General features: G+C 42.2%; 3 protein-coding genes across 4 annotated transcripts in view; 1 reads left to right on the forward strand and 2 right to left on the reverse strand.

Moving 5' to 3' along the window:
• Positions 1-1,386: 1,386 nt before the first annotated feature.
• tmem168b (transmembrane protein 168b) lies at positions 1,387-5,851 on the reverse strand. The gene is made up of 4 exons (XM_047387918.1): positions 4,397-5,851; positions 3,116-3,258; positions 2,746-3,020; positions 1,387-2,657 (listed from the first exon to the last, which is right to left on the reverse strand). The coding sequence occupies exons 1-4, from the start codon at positions 5,522-5,524 to the stop codon at positions 2,110-2,112; spliced, it is 2,094 nt and encodes a 697-aa protein (XP_047243874.1). The 5' UTR covers positions 5,525-5,851; the 3' UTR covers positions 1,387-2,109.
• Positions 5,852-13,017: 7,166 nt separating this feature from the next.
• On the reverse strand, positions 13,018-22,496 carry bmt2 (base methyltransferase of 25S rRNA 2 homolog). Its single transcript, XM_047387962.1, has 5 exons — positions 22,215-22,496; positions 18,794-18,935; positions 17,868-17,981; positions 14,781-14,895; positions 13,018-14,502 (listed from the first exon to the last, which is right to left on the reverse strand). Exons 1-5 carry the CDS (start codon positions 22,372-22,374, stop codon positions 13,867-13,869), a joined length of 1,167 nt encoding a protein of 388 aa, XP_047243918.1. The 5' UTR covers positions 22,375-22,496; the 3' UTR covers positions 13,018-13,866.
• Positions 22,430-22,943, forward strand: part of LOC124881938 (forkhead box protein P2-like) — a 32,122-nt gene continuing 31,608 nt past the window's right edge. For both annotated transcript variants that reach the window (XM_047387930.1, XM_047387948.1), the window contains exon 1: positions 22,430-22,561. The gene's annotated coding sequence lies outside the window, so the exon portion shown is untranslated. The remainder of the gene's footprint in view (positions 22,562-22,943) is intronic.

The following is a 22,943-nucleotide window of genomic DNA, read 5'->3' on the forward strand; positions in this document are numbered from 1 at the left end:
CTCAATTGGCCTGCCAACTCTCCTGACCTGAACCCCATAGAGAATCTGTGGGATATTGTGAAGAGAACGTTGAGAGACTCAAGACCCAACACTCTGGATGAGCTAAAGGCCGCTATCGAAGCATCCTGGGCCTCCATAAGACCTCAGCAGTGCCACAGGCTGATTGCCTCCATGCCACGCCGCATTGAAGCAGTCATTTCTGCAAAAGGATTCCCGACCAAGTATTGAGTGCATAACTGTACATGATTATTTGAAGGTTGACGTTTTTTGTATTAAAAACACTTTTCTTTTATTGGTCGGATGAAATATGCTAATTTTGTGAGATAGGAATTTTGGGTTTTCATGAGCTGTATGCCAAAATCATCCATATTAAGACAATAAAAGACCTGAAATATTTCAGTTAATGTGCAATGAATCTAAAATATATGAATATTAAATTTTCATCATTACATTATAGAAAATAATGAACTTTATCACAATATGCAAATTTTTTGAGAAGGACCTGTATATGCTTCCAATAGGTAAAATTATCAGGCAGCATAGGATAAATTTTCACTGTTATGCTGATGATACTCAGCTTTACTTATCCATAAATCCTGATGAACCCAACCAGTTAGATAGACTACAAGCATGTCTTGAAGATATAAAAACCTGGATGACTAAATTTTCTGCTTCTAAATTCAGACAAGACAGAAGTTGTCGTCTTTGGACCAGAACCTTTGAAAAATAAATAGCTTAGTCGATCAATTAATGTGGATGGCATTAGAATGACCTCCGGTAGTAAAGTAAAAAGCCTTGGTGTTATTTTTGACCAGGACATGTCATTTAAATCCCAAACCAGGAATGATGCAGAAAAACTAGTCCATGTGTTTGTTACATCAAGGCTGGACTATTGTCATTTCTTATCAGGATGTCCACAAAATGCAGCTAAAAGCCTTCAGCTGATCCAAAACACTGCAGCAAGAGTTCTGATGAAAATTAGAGATATTTCTATTTTTGCCTGCTGCTAAAATTCTTTTTACACATAAAGCTCTAAATGATCAAGCTCCATCATACATTAGATTGTTCCATATGTTCCTAAAAGAGAACAGGTTTACTGGTGGTTCCTAAAGGTTCTTAAAATGGGAGGCAGATCTTTTATTTATCGGGCTCCTCTTCTGTGGAACCAGCTCACAGTTTTAGGCTGTTTTAAATTGTATAAAAAAACTGTTTGATCAAAGCACCTTCTCCCACGTCTGCTGAAGCACACTCATCAATGGCTAATGGTGCAGTCGATACGGTCTACTGCATAAAACCCATTGAAGTTCAAATGTTGAAATGTTCAAGGGGGTGTGAATACTTTTCAAGGCACTATGTATGTGAGAACAGAGACTCGTTTTAAAGCAGTACATTTCCACTTATCTTTTATTGCATAGTGTAATCAGTCTTATCTGCTTTCTCACCACTAATCACTTTTAAACATGTTAAACTGATTCTAAAAATAACAAAACCTTGCATAGCCCAGTCAACTAAGAATTCACAGAACATTAAATCTTCCTTTGGTTTATTGAAAGTACTGCATATCTCCTTATAGTGCACACATCTACTGTTCAAAGCCATGCAGGGATTTCTGAAGCAGCTAAAGAGGGTTTAACAACTTAAAATTGAAAAGATGTTTGCAGACAGAAAAACTGAACTGTATTTTATCAGCTAAGCAGGAACAAAAAACAAAAAGTAGAATTGGAATCATTTCATTGAAAATAGCGATCCATTAAAAACAAACGCCTGAGAAATAGAAATTATCTCACTTTGGTTCAATATTAAAAACCAGCTGAACAAGTTTGATGCTTTTAGGTAAAAGGCAACATGTGAATGCATAAAAATTCAAGTTGGAGTCAGATCCAAGGAGAAAATGTGCAAAAGACGTGTGCTCAGTCTAAAATCAGGGAGTGACCAGTTTGATCTTAACAGACTTTTTTTCTTCCAAAAAACATGTAAAAAAAAAAAGACATTTAACAGAATAACCTTTAAACCAGAACGATTTCTGTTTCAGTAACTGAAAGGATGCTGGTTGGTGCCGAGTAGCTGCCAAACATTGTTTTGTACAAATAAAAGCAGCCTTTGCTTCTCCTATGATCTGACCAGTTTGAAGCCCTGCTCAGTATCCAGTACAGCTGGTGGGAACCAGTTCAGTTTGACTCTCCTCAGGTACCGTAGACAGAAGCTGCAGATCCAGAGCAAGTTCAGGCCGCCGCACCACAGTGCCAGCTGGACCACCGGGTAGGTCAGTCGAGGGAAGTACATGCTCCAGTGGTTGGTGACATCACTTCCTGTTGGCAGATGCAGAGTGTAGTCGCTCCAATGCTTGGAGACGCCATAGGCGGCGGAGACCGCCCTGCCCCTATCGGACCACCGGACGCTGCTGTTGGGGTTGCAGTTGTAGTCCACCCACTGAGCGGTGAAGTCTCCGAGCTGCGGGGGCTCCTGCTGCTCAGCGTCAACCACCCGAGCGAGTGACGCTCCCTGCACGGCCATGTAAAGTCCCTCCACGCGCCTGACCTCCTTCACCCAGGGCAACGAGTTTTCACAATCGAGCACGACGATGAGGCGTGAGCAGAAACTGCCGTTTTTCTCCCTCCACCACTCCAAGAGCTGATCCAGGCGGAGAACATCTCCACCTGATCAACACACGAACAAGATTAAAAATCCATTAGATTTCTCATCTGTCAAAACAAAAAAACATCTTGAGTTTCATGCCTATCCCACCTGCCAGGGCCCACTCTCCACTACGGTGCATGTGGCCACTGTAGAAGATCACGTATGTGTCGTGGCGAGGCCCGTCTGCCGTGCGGAGCTCCAAGAAGGACTTGATCTTTGCCTGCAGAGCCTCAAGGGTCACACCGCTCGTGGAGTAGTCGCAACCAAAGTTCTCGATCAGGTGGTAGGCGAAGAAACGCTGCACGCTGCTCAGCATGCTTGTGGAGCGCTTGTTCAGCTCATGCACCTGGTCCGGCGGCAGCAGCAGCGGCTGACCGTCGGGACTTAAAGTCACAAACGGGAAAGGGAATTAGCCATGCATTAGGAATGGCAGCAGATGGTATCATTAAAATAAAAGTGGTTTGGCTTTTTGGAGCACCTGCAGAAGTTAGTGGGGATGACCACTGCATAGCCCACGCAGGTTCCGCCCAGACTGTTCCCAAGCTCGTAGAAGAGTCCATGAAACAGAGACTCCAGGGGCAGGATGAGCAGAACCGTACTGATGAAGATACCTCTGGACTCCTGCCGAGGGGTCACACAGAGGAAACGTTAAAAACAACATGCATTTTCAGTAAAGAACCTCATTTCTGCAGAACGTTGCATTACATTATCTCTCGATTCTTTTCAAAACTGCAAACTTCCATTGGTTTTGTTGGAATTTTATGTGAGAAACCAACACAAAATAGGACAGAATTGAGAAGCGGAAGAAAAAGTATTCATGTTTAACATTTCTAAGAATTTGACTCTGATGCCACTAAATAAATCCCCTGCAACCCATCGCAGATAGAGTCCACCGGAGTGTCATTTAATCTCAGCATGTATCCCGTATTTCTCTGAAGGTCTCAGAGGTTTGTCACTGAACATTAGTGAACAAAGTGTCTGGGCTAAGGCAGCAATAACCAGAGAAGCAGCAAAGAGGCCCTGGATGAGCTGCAGAGATCAACAGCTCGGGTGGGAGAATCTGCCAAACAGAAAACTTTTAGTTGTGCGCTCCATAAATCTGGTCTTTCATGGATGAGAGGCAAGAAGGAAGCAGTTCCACGTGCTGTTTGACACAAGCCAAGTAGGAGACAAACGTAAGGGAAGAAGGCAAGCACACTTGGTTAAATAAGAACAAACATTAACTCCGTACACCAACACCACTCAACTATCAGATGGAACACGACATTCCCACTGTAAAACATGCATCATGCTGCAGGGATGCTTTTCTTCAGCAAGGACAGGGTCAGCTGACCAGAGTAGATGGTAAGATGGATGGAGCTAAATGCAGAGCAGTACTGGAAAATCTCAGAGGCTGCAGAAGACTTGAGACTGCAGCTAAGGTTCAACGTACAGCAGGACAGTGACCTAAACATAGTTAGGGCTATGAAGCAATAATTTATATCAAACCACATTCATGTGTTAGTGTGGTCTAGTCAAAGTCTAGCTCTACATCTAAATCAGAATCAGTGGCAAGCTAAGGGTTAGTTTATCCAATAAAATCTAAATAATGTACATTCACGTTTGTGGCTGCAGTAAAAAGTTAGAAGGTGAATAAATGAGTAAGGTCTGCTCAACTGAATTTCCTTCTAGCGCTTTATTTTTAGGATCGCTTTATGATGTGAACAGAACATCGCAATACATTTTAAATGTAGGATGTTAAATCTTCAATTGTTCTTACCTGCCAGCAAAAAATAGCCATGGCAACAGTGGACACCAAAGCGAAGGTCACCAGGCGCACAGAAATGAGGCAGAAATGTCTCATGCCCTTAGAGGCCATTATTTTCTCCAGGCTGGAGTCTTCTGGGCCCTGGGTCCAACACAGTCTCTGGCAGTCACTGAGCTTGGTGTGAAAGCCCCACACTGTGATCACAAACACCATGTGGCAGATGGCCCAGAAGAGCACACACGCCACAAAGCCCGGGATCACCAGGTACCACTGGCCCAAGTCCGTGAACCTCTGAGATGATAGGGCGATGAAGGCCACCTCGACCACCAGCAGAGGGAGAAGGGACAGGCGACGCCTCAGACCACTGGACACCAGGAAGGACCGCCAGCGCTCGGTGACAGAAAGGCCGCTGAAGTAGAAATCCAGCAGGGGGTCGCAGATGAGCTGGCTGAAGAAGCAGGCGAGAGCGAACGGGTTGGTGCTGATGCTCAGGGTCTTAAAGAAACAATCAGCGGTGATCACTGTGAAGCAGGAGAAGCTGGGGATGGCCATGAGAGCCTTGGTCCTCAGGGTGATCATGACCGTAGCAAGAGCCACGAGCAGCACCATGACGCTGAAGGACTCCTTGATGAGCAGCGCCGTGCTGGCTGCGGCAAAGCCAATCAGCTCCAGGCGCTCCGCGGAGGTGAGGAAGGCGGGTCGGTACCTGGTGCAGCCGAGCAGCCGCTCCACCAGCCCCCACAACGTCCTCAGAGCCACGCTGGCCAGCAGCAGGTAGTTGGCCACCCGCCCCTTGACGTCCAGGGTGGGCGGGTTGAGGAAGCTCAGCAGCCCCAACAGGAAACCGAACCACAGGTGCAGGAGACTCAGACTGACCCGCTCCATGTTGAAGTAGTACAACACACATGCTGTTCCGAGGACGAACAGAGCCAAGACAAACACAACAAGAAGAAAGGAGTCAGCTGTCACCTCCCAGCGCGCATACAGACCCAAACAGAGGCCCAGGAGCATGTTCAGACCGGACAGGTAGCCGAGCCACCGAACCGAGGACCACATGGTCACCTCCCCGTTGACCTCCTCCAGTCGGGTCATGGCTGCGTGGAGGCAGTGACTGATACAGTACCGGAGAAAACGAAGCATTTTGATATGAACCACCTTCTTCCTAACCTGAACAAAACTCACTTTGGTGAATTAAACTTTGTTAAAATCCCGCGAGACCCAGACTCCAGTTTAACTGGAGGACTTGTTGAGGTAAGACACCAGCAGCAGCCCGGCTAACGCACCGCCGTCACTGTCATTTTACATCTAATGTCTGCTTTCATCTGATGTCCAGTAACGTGAGAAAAGCTAGCCGATACAACTCCGAGAAATAAGCCAAGAGACGTGCGAGAAACATAGCAGTTTAAAAAGTTAGTCCCATCAAAACTTCAGTCAGATGACAACCGCCATGATTGTTTTCTCACTACGGCAAGTGCTGAGGGTAAAAAGAATGCACTTTACGTCAACAGCTCAATTAGGAAGTGATTTTCATATTTAGCTGAACAATATTTTCGGTAATCTGACCAGTAAATAGTATATTAAAACATTGCCAAATCGAAATTATAGTAGAATTCAATAACTGGATTGCTTTAGAATTTACAGGCATAAGTATTAAATTTGTGTAAATAAGTAATGAGCGCTGAATTCAACACTTATTGTTTTTAACTTCAAACATATTAATTTTTGTAGGTAATTATCAACCAATTTACACATGGTGTTCATTTACCTAATATTATTATTATTGTTATTTGTAATAGCAACACTATTTACAAGACTCCAAATTTCAAAAATGCAACATAATTTCTAATGAGAACAAAATAATCTTAAACTTTTAGGTTAGTGTAAATCCTGACATTTTTCTACGTTTTATTTTGAGGTAGCATACTATACTATCATGTTAGATTCGCAGTGCCCTGCAAAATTCATTTCGCTTATGACCCTTTTGCCTTTCATCACATTACAAAAGCAACCCTGTGATGGACCAACACAAAGTAAAGAATAATTATGTAGTTACGAACAGGATGTATGACTTCTCAGAGTTGCTTTGTGCATTTCTATTCATGCTCCCTGAGTTGTAAAATGACCTTTCGCTGCAAGTCTTTTTGTGTTTGTCTCTTTACAGAGACTGACATTTTAGCCCATCGTTCTGTTGCACAATAGCTCAATCTCAGTCAGACTGGATGAAGTGCAACTGTCAACATTAATGTTCAAGTGTTGCCACTAATTCTCAGGTGGATTGATGTCTGGACTTTGACTGGGCCATTCTAACACATCAGTGTGTATTGATCTAAACCATTCTATTACTGAATGTCTCTTGCAGCTTCCAGCAGATTTCCTTAAAGGAAAGGCAGGATTGCTCTGTTTTTAGCTCTATTCATTTTCCCAGCAACTCTTACCAGCTTTCCTGGACCTGCGGGGCAAAAAAAGCATTCCCACAGCATGATGCTGCCACCACTGTGTTACACATTGAAAATGTTGTGTTTAGTCCCTTGGTGTGTTTAGGGTGATGCCCAGTGTGTTTTCTGTCACACACATTTTGTATGTAGGCCAGAAAGTAAATTTTTGATCTTTATTCCTTGTGCCCCTTCCTCCACGTTTGCTGTGTCTCCTGCATGGCTTCCAACCAGGAGCAAACTGGACTTCTTATGACTTTATTTCAACAATCGCTTTCTTCTTACCACTCCTCCATCAATGGCAGATTTGTGGAGTATTTGTCCTGTCTTATCTGTGGATCTCTGCTCCTCCCTCAGTTACCATGCTCTCCTTGTCTGACTCACAACTTGCCATGTCTTGGTAGATTTCTACAGGTCCTTCTCAAAATATTAGCATATTGTGATAAAGTTCATTATTTTCCATAATGTAATGATGAAAATTTAACATTCATATATTTTAGATTCATTGCACACTAACTGAAATATTTCAGGTCTTTTATTGTCTTAATACGGATGATTTTGGCATACAGTTCATGAAAACCCAAAATTCCTATCTCACAAAATTAGCACATTTCATCCGACCAATAAAAGAAAAGTGTTTTTAATACAAAAAACATCAACCTTCAAATAATCATGTACAGTTATGCACTCAATACTTGGACGGGAATCCTTTTGCAGAAATGACTGCTTCAATGCGGCGTGGCATGGAGGCAATCAGCCTGTGGCACTGCTGAGGTCTTATGGAGGCCCAGGATGCTTCGATAGCGGCATTTAGCTCATCCAGAGTGTTGGGTCTTGAGTCTCTCAACGTTCTCTTCACAATATCCCACAGATTCTCTATGGGGTTCAGGTCAGGAGAGTTGGCAGGCCAATTGAGCACAGTGATACCATGGTCAGTAAACCATTTACCAGTGGTTTTGGCACTGTGAGTAGGTGCCAGGTCGTGCTGAAAAATGAAATCTTCATTTCCATAAAGCTTTTCAGCAGATGGAAGCATGAAGTGCTCCAAAATCTCCTGATAGCTAGCTGCATTGACCCTGCCCTTGATAAAACACAGTGGACCAACACCAGCAGCTGACACGGCACCCCAGACCATTACTGACTGTGGGTACTTGACACTGGACTTCTGGCATTTTGGCATTTCCTTCTCCCCAGTCTTCCTCCAGACTCTGGCACCTTGATTTCCAAATTACATGCAGAATTTGCTTTCATCCGAAAAAAGTACTTTGGACCACTGAGCAACAGTCCAGTGCTGCTTCTCTGTAGCCCAGGTCAGGCGCTTCTGCCGCTGTTTCTGGTTCAAAAGTGACTTGACCTGGGGAATGCGGCACCTGTGGCCCATTTCCTGCACACGCCTGTGCACGGTGGCTCTGGATGTTTCTACTCCAGACTCAGTCCACTGCTTCCGCAGGTCCCCCAAGGTCTGGAATCGGCCCTTCTCCACAATCTTCCTCAGGGTCCGGTCACCTCTTCTCGTTGTGCAGCGTTTTCTGCCACACTTTTTCCTTCCCACAGACTTCCCACTGAGGTGCCTTGATACAGCACTCTGGGAACAGCCTATTCGTTCAGAAATTTCTTTCTGTGTCTTACCCTCTTGCTTGAGGGTGTCAATAGTGGCCTTCTGGACAGCAGTCAGGTCGGCAGTCTTACCCATGATTGGGGTTTTGAGTGATGAACCAGGCTGGGAGTTTTAAAGGCCTCAGGAATCTTTTGCAGGTGTTTAGAGTTAACTCGTTGATTCAGATGATTAGGTTCATAGCTCGTTTAGAGACCCTTTTAATGATATGCTAATTTTGTGAGATAGGAATTTTGGGTTTTCATGAGCTGTATGCCAAAATCATCCGTATTAAGACAATAAAAGACCTGAAATATTTCAGTTAGTGTGCAATGAATCTAAAATATATGTTAAATTTTCATCATGACATTATGGAAAATAATGAACTTTATCACAATATGCTAATATTTTGAGAAGGACCTGTAGTTGTACCGTACTCTTTTAGTTTTCTGATGGGAAAATGGTTCTTTTGAGATGTTTAAAACTTGGGATATTGTTTTTAACCTCACCCTACTTTAAGTTTTTCCCCTGACCTGTCTGCTTTGTTCCTTGGTCTTCATGATGCTATTTGTTCACTAATGTTCTCTAGCAATCCTCTGAGGCCTTGGCAGAACAGCTGGATTTATACTCAGCTTTAATGACACTCAGGTGGACTCCAGGATGCAGGCAATTGGTTGCGCTGGATTTTATTTGGGTTTTTTTTAGCATGAAGATGCATGCATATGCAAGGCACACGTCTCAGATTTTTATTTGTAAAAAAGAACCAGCCACTCGTTTCACTTTGTAACTCTCCACTAGTTTGAGTTGGTCTATCACATAAAATTCTAAGGAAATGCGCTGGAATTTCAGGTATAAGGGGTGTGAATTTTTTGCAATGTACTGTAACATGACAAATGAATTTTGTTTTCACGCTGATGGGTGAGAACCTCTTCATGAGGACATAAGTTGTACAGAAAACCATAGCTTTGAATATTTACAAGTAAACACACAAACACTCAAATGCAGTTTTTCACTCATTTATAAAATAGTAATACAACCATCCTATAAGCACACATTGTACCGTTCAGAGAATTCAACTTACTTACAAACTATTCAAAAAAAAAAAAAAAATTTTTTAATGATGCATCATTGAAAATATTGATGACAACAAACCATGGAAATAGGCCAAAAAAACAATGGAAGACACTTCACAAACACTTCTTCAAAGTACTCTGAATATGCATGGTCAATATGGTTTTTCTGTTCAGTATAATCTGGAAATGACTGCAAAGTTAAAAACATTGCATTGCACCAAAAAAAAAAAAGAAAAAAACATTCTGTTGCCTTAAAATGATAAGAGAGAACTACATTGTTTGTGTGCAGTTTGGCCACAGAATCTTCACATTCATTTTCCTCGGGGGGGAGGGGAATGAAAGCAAAAGGCACCTTAAACTTGACGGTTCTGTTGTCTGGGCCTGTCTTTCTGAGAAAAACCTCTCCTGGGGGAAACGGTCACATCTCAACATCTTTTGGGATTAAACTTAAAGTGCCACTTGCAGTTTCTTCATTCACGTTCACAAACCTGACCATTCTCACAGGATTGGGCCCGTTTGGGGTCCAGTAGGAACACGTACTAGTATTTCACCTGGTAGTGTCTTTAGCTTAAACCTACCAATGTGCAGATACATTTATTGGCATCCCCTGGTAAAGACAGGAACATTCAACATTTATGTCAACGGCATAATGTCAGGTTGAAATCAACCTTTACTTTGAGTATATTTAGTGGGAAATAGTTGAATAAAAATCCCATATATCAGGTGGCACAGTTATTAGTACTCCCTACAATCCCTTTAAATGATTATACCAGAAACATATTAATACTTAAAATTGAACCAAGTGTCTAAAATTTTACTTAGTTATCCACTACTATGTTTTCCTAGGGTATAAATATGACATGACAAACAGGGCTATGTCTTACAGACGTGGCTCACCAGACTGGAGTAGGACCCATGTTTATCTTGCCCATACATGCAGTGAGCAGGAGGGTAAAGCAAAGACCGGCATCTTGGTGTCACCAAAATGACTATTAGACACCATCTACATGCCAACATCAGGCCAAACACAAGCTCTTTCTGTCCTACCACGAAGAACGTAAACACGTGGAGTTTGCTAAACACTTCTGGGTGTGAGCGAGCTGTTCCACAACGCTCCAAAGGGGGTTGGGGTAAAACAAAAGATGAATATGTTGAAAAGCAGCCCGTGGTTTACCATCAGGTACGGTAGGACTGTGATGCTGTGGGCCTGTTAACCATGCATGGCGACATGGACTTTTTAAAATATCAGGAGATTTTAAATAATTATCTGGTGGACTGGTGAAGAATAAAAATGGGTCATCATTAGATCTTTCATCGGGATAATAACCAAGAACATATGGTCAAATGAGGACTGAACTGATTCTTTCTGCAGGTCATCTCTGACCCACAGACCAAAGCCTAATAGAATCGTTGTGTACTGAGCTGAGAAGCAACGAGAGGATGCAGGACTCCTGACAAGCTTGTGCAGAGGTGATTAAAGATCCCTCGCAATACATGCACCAACCTTGGGAAATGTTTCAGAAGGATAAGAGCTGTTCTATTTGCAAAAGGGGGATACAGAAAGCAGAGGTACCAACAACTGGGCCACCAGTACATTTGTTAAAAACATTTTTTTCTTAAGCTGGAATTTGTTTTTCTCCCACTGAATAAATATCCACAAATTAAAGAGCGGCTTTCAGTGTGAGAATATGCTGCTTCAATGAAAGATTTGTTTATTTTAAGGCTTTTTACAAATCTTTGTAAGGGGTCCCAACACATCTGTCCCCATCTGGAGAAGTCAGTATCTTCCCATCTTAGTTCACTTGTTGCTGCTTGAAAGTGAGCAGGACAAGAATATACAGGTCATTCTCAAAATATTAGCATATTGTGATAAAGTTCATTATTTTCCATAATGTAATGATGAAAATTGAACATTCATATATTTTAGATTAATTGCACACTAACTGAAATATTTCAGGTCTTTTATTGTCTTAATACAGATGATTTTGGCATACAGCTCATGAAAACCAAAAATTCCTATCTCACAAAATTAGCATATTTCATCCGACCAATAAAAGAAAAGTGTTTTTAATACAAAAAACGTCAACCTTCAAATAATCATGTACAGTTATGCACTCAATACTTGGTCAGGAATCCTTTTGCAGAAATGACTGCTTCAATGCGGCGTGGCATGGAGGCAATCAGCCTGTGGCACTGCTGAGGTCTTATGGAGGCCCAGGATGCTTCAATAGCGGCCTTTAGCTCATCCAGAGTGTTGGGTCTTGAGTCTCTCAATGTTCTCTTCACAATATCCCACAGATTCTCTATGTGGTTCAGGTCAGGAGAGTTGGCAGGCCAATTGAGCACAGTGATACCATGGTCAGTAAACCATTTACCAGTGGTTTTGGCACTGTGAGCAGGTGCCAGGTCGTGCTGAAAAATGAAATCTTCATCTCCATAAAGCTTTTCAGCAGATGGAAGCATGAAGTGCTCCAAAATCTCCTGATAGCTAGCTGCATTGACCCTGCCCTTGATAAAACACAGTGGACCAACACCAGCAGCTGACACGGCACCCCAGACCATCACTGACTGTGGGTACTTGACACTGGACGTCTGGCATTTCCTTCTCCCCAGTCTTCCTCCAGACTCTGGCACCTTGATTTCCAAATGACATGCAGAATTTGCTTTCATCCGAAAAAAGTACTTTGGACCACTGAGCAACAGTTCAGTGCTGCTTCTCTGTAGCCCAGGTCAGGCGCTTCTGCCGCTGTTTCTGGTTCAAAAGTGGCTTGACCTGGGGAATGCGGCACCTGTAGCCCATTTCCTGCACACGCCTGTGCACGGTGGCTCTGGATGTTTCTACTCCAGACTCAGTCCACTGCTTCCGCAGGTCCCCCAAGGTCTGGAATCGGCCCTTCTCCACAATCTTCCTCAGGGTCCGGTCACCTCTTCTCATTGTGCAGCGTTTTCTGCCACACTTTTTCCTTCCCACAGACTTCCCACTGAGGTGCCTTGATACAGCACTCTGGGAACAGCCTATTCGTTCAGAAATTTCTTTCTGTGTCTTACCCTCTTGCTTGAGGGTGTCAATAGTGGCCTTCTGGACAGCAGTCAGGTCGGCAGTCTTACCCATGATTGGGGTTTTGAGTGATGAACCAGGCTGGGAGTTTTAAAGGCCTCAGGAATCTTTTGCAGGTGTTTAGAGTTAACTCGTTGATTCAGATGATTAGGTTCATAGCTCGTTTAGAGACCCTTTTAATGATATGCTAATTTTGTGAGATAGGAATTTTGGGTTTTCATGAGCTGTGTGCCAAAATCATCCATATTAAGACAATAAAAGACCTGAAATATTTCAGTTAGTGTGCAATGAATCTAAAATATATGAATGTTAAATTTTCATCATGACATTATGGAAAATAATGAACTTTATCACAATATGCTAATATTTTGAGAAGGACCTGTACATGCTTATATGTGCAAATCTCTTGACTCAGGAGTTCAGGTTTCGGATAATCTAGGAGACTATTTTCACATTGATAGTCCAGATTAGTCAAATGAAAGTCACAGATGTGCAATGCTGTAATATGTTTTCATCAAGGAAATAAAAACAAAAAGCAGGAACGATGACATAACCCAGAAATAACATTTCATCACAAAGATTGGGGGAGGAGGCATTAAGTGCAACATCAATTCAGAAGTCGTACCTTGCTCGACAACAAGTAAACAGTCACATATTCACCCAAGTAAAGTAACACTTCTACGGTATGCTTCTCAACGGGTCTATAATGCTACAAATATGTTGTTATTGGAAAAGATACAGAAATCATTCAGAGGATCCTGAATTAAAAATGGCATCGACACAGTTTACGCTGGACAACAATGTTTCATTAAGATCTGTTTTTTTTTTTTTCTTAGGTTGGAAAACCACCAGTTTAGACAGTTCAACTGCATGGCCATTCCTAGTCTCTTCAGTGCAAAAACAAAGGTCTTTCAGACTGCTGCAGTCGCTGTTTTTTTTCTGTTTTGTTTAGTACAAGCAGCCTACAACACTAGCTTATTCAGATAGAAACCGAGTGCAGAATGTAAACGGAGTGATTTCTAATTATCGAGAGCTAATCAGGAGATGGACTTTAAAAATCAAGGAGGAAGTAAGGATATGTTCAGGGCCCTCGACTTCAAACTCATATAAAAACTTTTTTTTTAATCAAAATATATCCATCTTAGTGTCAGTGTGTGTGTGTGTGTGTGTGTTTGTGTTGATATGAGAAAGTAATCTGATAACTCACTGTGCAAATTGCATTTTTTAGGAAATGGGAGAAGAATGCAGCAGGTTTAAATTTGGCAGCAGAAGGGAAGGAGACAGGCAGAGAAAGGGCAGGGGGAGAGAAGATGTGCTGGTTCAGCCTAGCTCTGAAGAAGGATGGGATCCTCTAACTCATGAAATCCAGGAACAGAGCTGCTCTGGCTTTCACCAGAATCAGAATCGTACGGCGTGTCTGGCAGCTCCGTGAAGCCCCAAACCAGCTGGTCGTCCTCAAACTCGGAGCGCAACCCCTGCGGCGGCGCGTTGGTGCAATCCTCCTCCTCGTTGGAGTTAAAGTCCTGGGGGATGTAGAGCATCTCGGGGTAGTTGCGTGACACCAGGTCACTGGTGGTGGCCACGGACACCTTCCGGAAGGCGATGAGATGCATGTGGGAATATTTGACATACTTGTAGCGCTTGAAGCCCAATGACTCCACCGCCACCCGCCAGCTGCGCATCATGAGGGCGTGTCGGTTCTGGTGGGAGGAGTCGGGCGTGATGATGAGCAGCAGGCCGTGCAGCTCCAGCAGCTCGTGGGCCTTCTTGCAGCAGATCCAGCGCTGGTACGGCGAGGGGAAGTAGGAGAGAAGCAGGGAGAAGACGACCACGTGGAACAACTGGCCTGGCAGAGCATCGATGGGGTTGTGGAGGTGGCGGAGGAAGGCCTCGACTGCATCGCCTGCCAGCTGGAGCGGCTGCTGGAGCTGGAGGTTGAGGAAGTCACACTTGTACACGCTCTGAAAATGAGCAGAAATCACAACAAGTTGTTGTTCAGATGAAGCCAGCAGTCATTTAGGTTCATACTGTAACTTGCAGGTGCAGAACAGAAAGTCCTTGCTGTTTCGCTTTCTGGTGAATTGGAAGTGTAAAACCCGTCAACCACAAGTCCAATACCTCCTCTGCATGAGTCATTTCTGCTGTTTTTGCTTTGTCATGCAAGCAAAGCGGGAAAACCTCACGCAAACATTTAAAAAACCTACATCTGAGAGTGAACAGAATAAAGCTGCGCTCATACCTCTACCGCAGGAACTATGTCAATACCGACAGTCAGGAATTCATCAAACTTCAGGAAAGGGTTGAAGCAGCTTCCCACGTCCAGAAGGCGAATCTTTCCCACCAGAGATATTGAACTTTAGGGAAAAAAAGGTACAAGAAGCATAAGCAGGAAGATGTTCTGTCAATCTTACATAACGTACTGAACGAAGACTTGTTCAAAAAATTGTGCTCCTTTCTGAACTTTATTTACAGAGTACTTAGCTGAGATAACATGTTATCAAAAGATCCAAGAAGGCCAATTTTATGTTCTCTGACCGAGTTAAACGGATTTCTATTCAACATCTCCTGGTATTTTTAAAGAGGTCATGATGCCGTCCACTCTTACAAGGTTTCCAGGTCCTCTGGAAGAGAAATAGGCCCACAGCATCACAGAATCTCCGCCTTACTTCAGAGTGGGCGTGAGGTGAACATGTCGAAGCATTTTTGAATATTAATTTTCTTCACCAGGTTTTTTTTTTTGCCAAAAAGCTTAATTTTCTTCTTTCCATTGAACACACAAACACACAGTTTATTATATACAGGTCCTTCTCAAAATATTAGCATATTGTGATAAAGTTCATTATTTTCCATAATGTAATGATGAAAATTTAACATTCATATATTTTAGATTCATTGCACACTAACTGAAATATTTCAAGTCTTTTATTGTCTTAATACGGATGATTTTGGCATACAGCTCATGAAAACCCAAAATTCCTATCTCACAAAATTAGCATATCATTAAAAGGGTCTCTAAACGAGCTATGAACCTAATCATCTGAATCAACGAGTTAACTCTAAACACCTGCAAAAGATTCCTGAGGCCTTTAAAACTCCCAGCCTGGTTCATCACTCAAAACCCCAATCATGGGTAAGACTGCCGACCTGACTGCTGTCCAGAAGGCCACTATTGACACCCTCAAGCAAGAGGGTAAGACACAGAAAGAAATTTCTGAACGAATAGGCTGTTCCCAGAGTGCTGTATCAAGGCACCTCAGTGGGAAGTCTGTGGGAAGGAAAAAGTGTGGCAGAAAACGCTGCACAACGAGAAGAGGTGACCGGACCCTGAGGAAGATTGTGGAGAAGGGCCGATTCCAGACCTTGGGGGACCTGCGGAAGCAGTGGACTGAGTCTGGAGTAGAAACATCCAGAGCCACCGTGCACAGGCGTGTGCAGGAAATGGTCTACAGGTGCCGCATTCCCCAGGTCAAGCCACTTTTGAACCAGAAACAGCGGCAGAAGCGCCTGACCTGGGCTACAGAGAAGCAGCACTGGACTGTTGCTCAGTGGTCCAAAGTACTTTTTTCGGATGACAGCAAATTCTGCATGTCATTCGGAAATCAAGGTGCCAGAGTCTGGAGGAAGACTGGGGAGAAGGAAATGCCAAAATGCCAGAAGTCCAGTGTCAAGTACCCACAGTCAGTGATGGTCTGGGGTGCCGTGTCAGCTGCTGGTGTTGGTCCACTGTGTTTTATCAAGGGCAGGGTCAATGCAGCTAGCTATCAGGAGATTTTGGAGCACTTCATGCTTCCATCTGCTGAAAAGCTTTATGGAGATGAAGATTTCATTTTTCAGCACGATCTGGCACCTGCTCACAGTGCCAAAACCACTGGTAAATGGTTTACTGACCATGGTATCACTGTGCTCAATTGGCCTGCCAACTCTCCTGACCTGAACCCCATAGAGAATCTGTGGGATATTGTGAAGAGAACGTTGAGAGACTCAAGACCCAACACTCTGGATGAGCTAAAGGCCGCTATTGAAGCATCCTGGGCCTCCATAAGACCTCAGCAGTGCCACAGGCTGATTGCCTCCATGCCACGCCGCATTGAAGCAGTCATTTCTGCAAAAGGATTCCCGACCAAGTATTGAGTGCATAACTGTACATGATTATTTGAAGGTTGACGTTTTTTGTATTAAAAACACTTTTCTTTTATTGGTCGGATGAAATATGCTAATTTTGTGAGATAGGAATTTTGGGTTTTCATGAGCTGTATGCCAAAATCATCTGTATTAAGACAATAAAAGACCTGAAATATTTCAGTTAGTGTGCAATGAATCTAAAATATATGAATGTTAAATTTTCATCATTACATTATGGAAAATAATGAACTTTATCACAATATGCTAATATTTTGAGAAGGACCTGTAAACCTTTCTTTTGCAAGCAGAAATGACATATAGTCTTACAGTTTTGTAAGTAGGACTTGTTTCAGTCATACACACTCAACAAATGAGTGTTTCATTTCTTGCCAACTTAAAATCTCCTGCAAGGAAATGTGGTTTAATGAGTCCAATAAGCAAGATCTACCAGCAGGAGGTCCCTCAGAGTTATTTGGGCTTGATTACTCTGTCGTATTTCAGAGTCCCCTGCCCCAAATGGATATCACAGCCAAAATAAATCTCAATAGTGTAAAACAAAGTTTTCAGAATATATTATATACAATCAAATTAAAATATGCAATAGATTTAAACATTTTTATTACCTCTGTAGTTCATGAAAATAAACTGAAACATGTTATGAGAACAAGTACATAGATAGGAAATGGTTTGTTTATAGGTATAAAATGGCAACACATGGGTACAAGATGAGGGTTAAGCTTTGCCAAAAGGCCAAACTGATGCAGGGCCCGTCTGGAAACTTGGTGCCCCTAAGGTGCCGCTCTTAGCTGCAGAAAGCCTGGTGGCCAATGGACCTCTGTCACTTATATGGGAAACATGACTTAGAAATTAGAAGTTCTTAGACATTATTCACTTAATGCATTTCAAAAAATGCTTCAGCTACATTTTTTCTAAAAGGAGAGGCTAAGAGCTATAATTCAAGGATGTTTTTAAAAGACTTATTAAGATGATTTCAATATTTTTGACATATTTTTACCAATAATTGCAACCAGCCCTGTACATACTGAGTAAATTCAGGACTGAAACGAACTCCTGTGTCCAATAAAACCCTTTATTTAACACAGGAGTTAATCTATTTAAGCATACAGTTGTAAAAACGTGTGAAATGTCAATAAGACATTTGTTCTCCATTAACGCAATTTATTTTGTTTTTACCTTAACCTACCTGGGGATGGCGCTGTGTACCTGGGCACTCAGACCCAAGGCCAGTGCAGCACTCTTTTCATCCTTTTCCAACATCCGTTTCATTCCGCCATCCAAGAAATACTCTTGACAGACACTGAGGAAGTGAAAACAGAAGCAACAAATCAGAGCCACACAGGAGGGGACAAACCACCAACATGCAGCTAGTTAGTGCTGGGCGATAAGACAATACATATCGTGGGGACGATAGAAAAGTGTCTATTGTGCTACTTCTCTTCTATCGTTTCTAACATAATTTTATCAATTATTCAAGCAAATATTTCATAAAGTAGGCTACGATGAATGCATTAGTGTTGTCACTTTGCATACACTCAGTTTATATAAGTGATTAACAAGAATAAAAAATAAGTTTTTAGCAAAGAAGCTCCGTCTTGTGGTTTTGTGACATGACGCTGCTTTACGTTATGTGACTCACACGCCGGTTTGTGACATCTTTTACGTTATTTAACTCATGAGTGCTGAAAGATGGAGGCGCCAGAGGCTGAAGTCTCATACCCGGGGTTGCAACGAACAGAGACAGCTACGCAGGTAGCCCAAAAAGAAGCTCTTTTACCAAAATGGGGGGTACATTTGTGATTTGGACACATTTTGGGTTCAAGAAGCTGCTACTGCAGCTCTGCCTCATCTGTTGTCATTTGATACACAAATATTGCTGCACTAAAATGTATTTTTATCATTTGTGACAGTAGAATTAAATGTCACTTTAAAATAAAGTTGGAAAAAAGTAAGCAATGATATTATTTTGTCATATTTTTCAGAGAATAACAGAAAAATTGGGTGTATATCGTGATATATATCATTATTGTGATATAAAATAGTCTCTATCATGATATATGGTTTTTTCCATATCGCCCAGCACTACAGTTAGACAAGCATGCTCAGACACACCTGCGACACCATTCGATTCGGCCTTCCCCTTCGCACTTCTTGGTCCAGTGGTTGTCGGCAAGGTTCTTCATGGCCAGGGCGTACTCGCTGAGCGTCTGCTCGTCCTCGCAGTGCTCGCGCCAGATCTTGTCGAAATCGCCCACTAAAAAGGAAGGCAAATATGATAACCAACAACCAACTCAGAACCAACCAACAACCACATTTTGAAAGAAGTTTAGGTCCCCAAACATCTTTGACAAAAAGACCAACCATTCTCAACCTACTTGTCATTTTTGGTCATTAATTTATCCTCTGTTAGAAGAGGTCAGCCTCCTCCATCGGCCTCGTGGTGCTTCCTGCTCGTCTGACCACTATGGGATTCAGGGCCTTTAGCCGATCTGCCCCCTGCCTCTGGAAGGCCCTCCTGTCTGACATCAGAAACACTGCCACTATCTCCCTTTTCAAATCCCGACTAAAAACTCATCTATTCAAACAAGCATTTTTACCCTCATCAAGCACCATGGTCCTTTTTATTTTGCCTTTTGGTTTCTTTTTATTTCGTTTTTTACTTTGTAAGGTGACCATGAGTGCCCTGAAAAGCGCCTTAATTAAAATGTATCGTTATAGTTATTATTATCCTCGAGAACAGGACAATTTCTTCAAAAACAAAAAACAAACCTTCTAACCTTGCTTTAACGCATGCATTTCTAAAATAGACCACCACAAATAGGCACATTATTGTAATAATGCCCAGAACTTCCCATTGGGAGATCTTAAGCTTGTGGCATAAGCAAACATTCTGACAAGGTGAGAAATCCCATGACCAGGGGAAAAAATCTATCTGATTTACAGGAGAGCAAAACAAAAGGCACAAGAAGACAAGCAGTGGTAAACAGCAGCACTCTGAAAGCATGACCGCTATGGTTCGATGCCAAGCCTTCTGGATCATGCTTTACTTATTAACCAATCATGAGGTCTGCTAGCTGGGAGATTTTTTTCAAGCTATTTGAGTCTCCAAAACAACTTCCACTCAAGAACATGAAGCAGATCTCAGCTCGTGCTTAAAACAGTTAATCCTAAATGTTTTCATAAGTGCAAAAAACCCTGAACTCTTTGCATTGTTTACCAGACAGCTGGTGCAGGAGGATGCAGCCAGGTTCCTGCTTTAAGTTTGCCTGCTAACTAATTTTCTAAGCACTCATTGTTTTCTTTCTGCTTTGACATTTGGGAGTAGTGAAAGTTGAAAACACATGGTTTTGATTCAAAAGTAATCAAACATAAAAAGACAAGCAGTGTAGCCAGAGATCATCTAATTTGTGATGTTTGTGGCTTTTAAACTGGAAAATTATAATAACTCCCCGATGTTCTGCAAGTTGCTGTTTATCTACAGTTGTGAGATGACTAAAAGTCTTCCTTTCATCTGCCTGAGATAAAGATTTTCCATCTGCCATTTTGATTTTTTTGTTTTTTCTGCTTCTCACCCACATAGTCTGCTGGAAGGACGATGCATCCCCCAGAGAGATAAAACCTGCAGCAGCAGCTCAAAGTGAGAGGTAGGTGGCTAGTAGAGAAAGTTTGAAAACAGGAGGACTGAAAAACTGCATAATCAAGAAAATGTGAGCTCTAAGGCGTGCACAAGTCATTAATCAGTGTTGACGGGCCAGGAGGAGGGTTTTTCCAAACTTCCCGTTTTTTTGGAGCAGAGGGTTTTGTTAAGAAAACTGACAGCTGCTGATTAAATAAAAAGCCAAGCCATTTTCTTTGGACGCTGCTGAGCACTTGAGGTACACGAAAAATAATACGATGTTTAAACAACATTCAGCTGAAAGTTCAATGTTTATGTAAGAAGAGACCCCGCCACAAGACACATTTAAACCGGTAGAAAGCAGCAAGTGTAGGCGTGGAGGTGTCTGGCAACACTATTCAGACTTCTTCAACTTTTTTTTTACATTTGGTTACCTTGACATGATCACAAACTTGAAAGTCTGACAACTGATTTCATATATTTTGCAACTCTGGTTCAAATTCAGCTGTTCTATGAAAGCCTCAGACATTTGCAAACACACAACAGAAAACAAATACTGCGTGTCACCCTGTACACAAAATCCTCATGGTGAAGCAAGGTAGTAACAGCATTATGCTCTGGGGATTCTTTTTTTTTTTTTGCCCTCACCAGAGACAGGGAAGCTGGTCATAGCTAATACTGAAGGGAAACCTTTTACATACAGCCAGAGGTACCATGCAATGGCTTAGATCAAAGCATATTTATTATTATTATTATTTGTTTTAAGATGTCCCAGTCAAAGTAAAGACCTAAAACGAATTGAGAATCTGGGGCACGATTTCAAAACTGCTGAAAGATGCTCTCCATCCAAGCTGACTGACATTGATCTATTTTGCAAAGAACAGGTTCACTTCAGCTTCTAGATGTACACCACACTTTTCAGAATAGTTCTTGCAAAAGATGTCGAAAACATGCATCATTTTCCTTCCGCTTTACATTTATGCACCAATTTATGTTGGTCTATCACATATAATCCAAAGGTATAATTTAACCTCCATTAAATGTCACAATTACAAAAATAATTAATTTTTTGTTTTAAAACATGTAGCGAGATCATGTGAAAATGTTATCAGCCCCAACTGCTCCTCAACATTGTAGGTAATGATCAGTACGCAAGGGCTTTGATGCAGTTGTGGATTTGCGAGATTTTTGCATGCAGAGGAAGTCGTAATTAGTAATTAATCTAATCTGAATTCAATCATTTCACGGAAGCAGAAATTCTATATTTGCGGGATTAATAATGTTTGCATGAGCTATACTTTTTTCTTTCAACAACAGTTTCTTCCACCACTTCTTGGTCATCCTTGTGTTTAAACTCGGTAAAAATGGCAAACCTAGGACGTCCACACTAACAAACATCAAGCCTCTGGATCCAGATAGGGCCATGCAAATTCTGGCTTCACATGCTAAACTTGATCTGTGGTGAACTTAATGAGACAACTTTGGTAATCAGGCTCTTCACAAACAAATAAAAGTAACATTGGTTGTATTAAATAAACTGACGTTTGCTCTGTCTACATGGTTATCTTTTATTGGCATTAGCAGTCATTCATCTTGGCTCCTTAATGATTTTCATGAGTAATCCATTAAGTTTTATATGGACTAGGTTTGCACAGGTAAATGACGTATTTATGCTGAAATGGATAGGGACAAACAACAATAACACTTTTGTCGATGCAAGATTTTAAAAAGGCCTTGTTTGTGGAGAGAAACCCTTGCCGTGTGTCGGCTGCAGTTTACCCCAACAAGCTAACCAGCTAGCATAGCCAACAACCTTAAAATATGTCTACTGGCTCAACTATAGAAGATCATTTGGAATTTAATGGTAACTTAATAGCGACCATTCAGTGTTAGCGGCTTCAGACAGAGCCCTCTTACCTTCTCTGTATTTCCTGCGCAGTTTCCTGTGGACGTTTTTAACCACCCCAGACAGCTTCTCCTGCACCTGCTGACAAGGTGCTTCGCTCGGAATGGGCACACAGAGCCTCCCCTGGAGGTTCTCCGTCTCCCGTGCCTCGACATTGTCCCTGCGGTTCATGGTTCGGCTCCTCCGACGCAGCCTCGGAAAGACGCTTCCCCCCCTTAACCAGACTGCAACCTGACCCGGCGAAGCAGCCAAGCAACCAACAACGCGAGAGCCGATTGGTTGGCTTTGACAGCTACGCTCAAGAAATGACAGTGTGTCGTCCAATCACAGAGCTCTGGAATGGTGCTGCAGACTGACGGTATGTCGTGAAGCGTTTAGGTGCATCTGTAAATTCCAATATTTCTTATGATAAGGCTCAAAGCTGTTAAAACAACGTACATTAGTAATAGAATTACATATATAGTCCAATCTACGCACACTTTTCTGATCGTATAGGAATCTAAATGTGAATACATATTTCTACCATAAACTCAAATGCGTGTTTTCCTTCATATACTTAAGGTAAGTCAATGAATCACTGGGTGATGGACCTACTTGTCCAGACAAGTTTTTACACAGCCACATTCATAGACTTAACTTTTCACAGGGATATACAGTTTCTGTCATAGTCCATAAACTTTATTGTATTTTAATTTGATTTGATGTGATGAAGACTGTAAATAAGATGAGGTTTTTAAAAT

This window comes from Girardinichthys multiradiatus, chromosome 2 (genome assembly GCF_021462225.1).
Source record: "Girardinichthys multiradiatus isolate DD_20200921_A chromosome 2, DD_fGirMul_XY1, whole genome shotgun sequence".
NCBI classification, from domain to species: Eukaryota; Metazoa; Chordata; class Actinopteri; order Cyprinodontiformes; family Goodeidae; genus Girardinichthys; species Girardinichthys multiradiatus.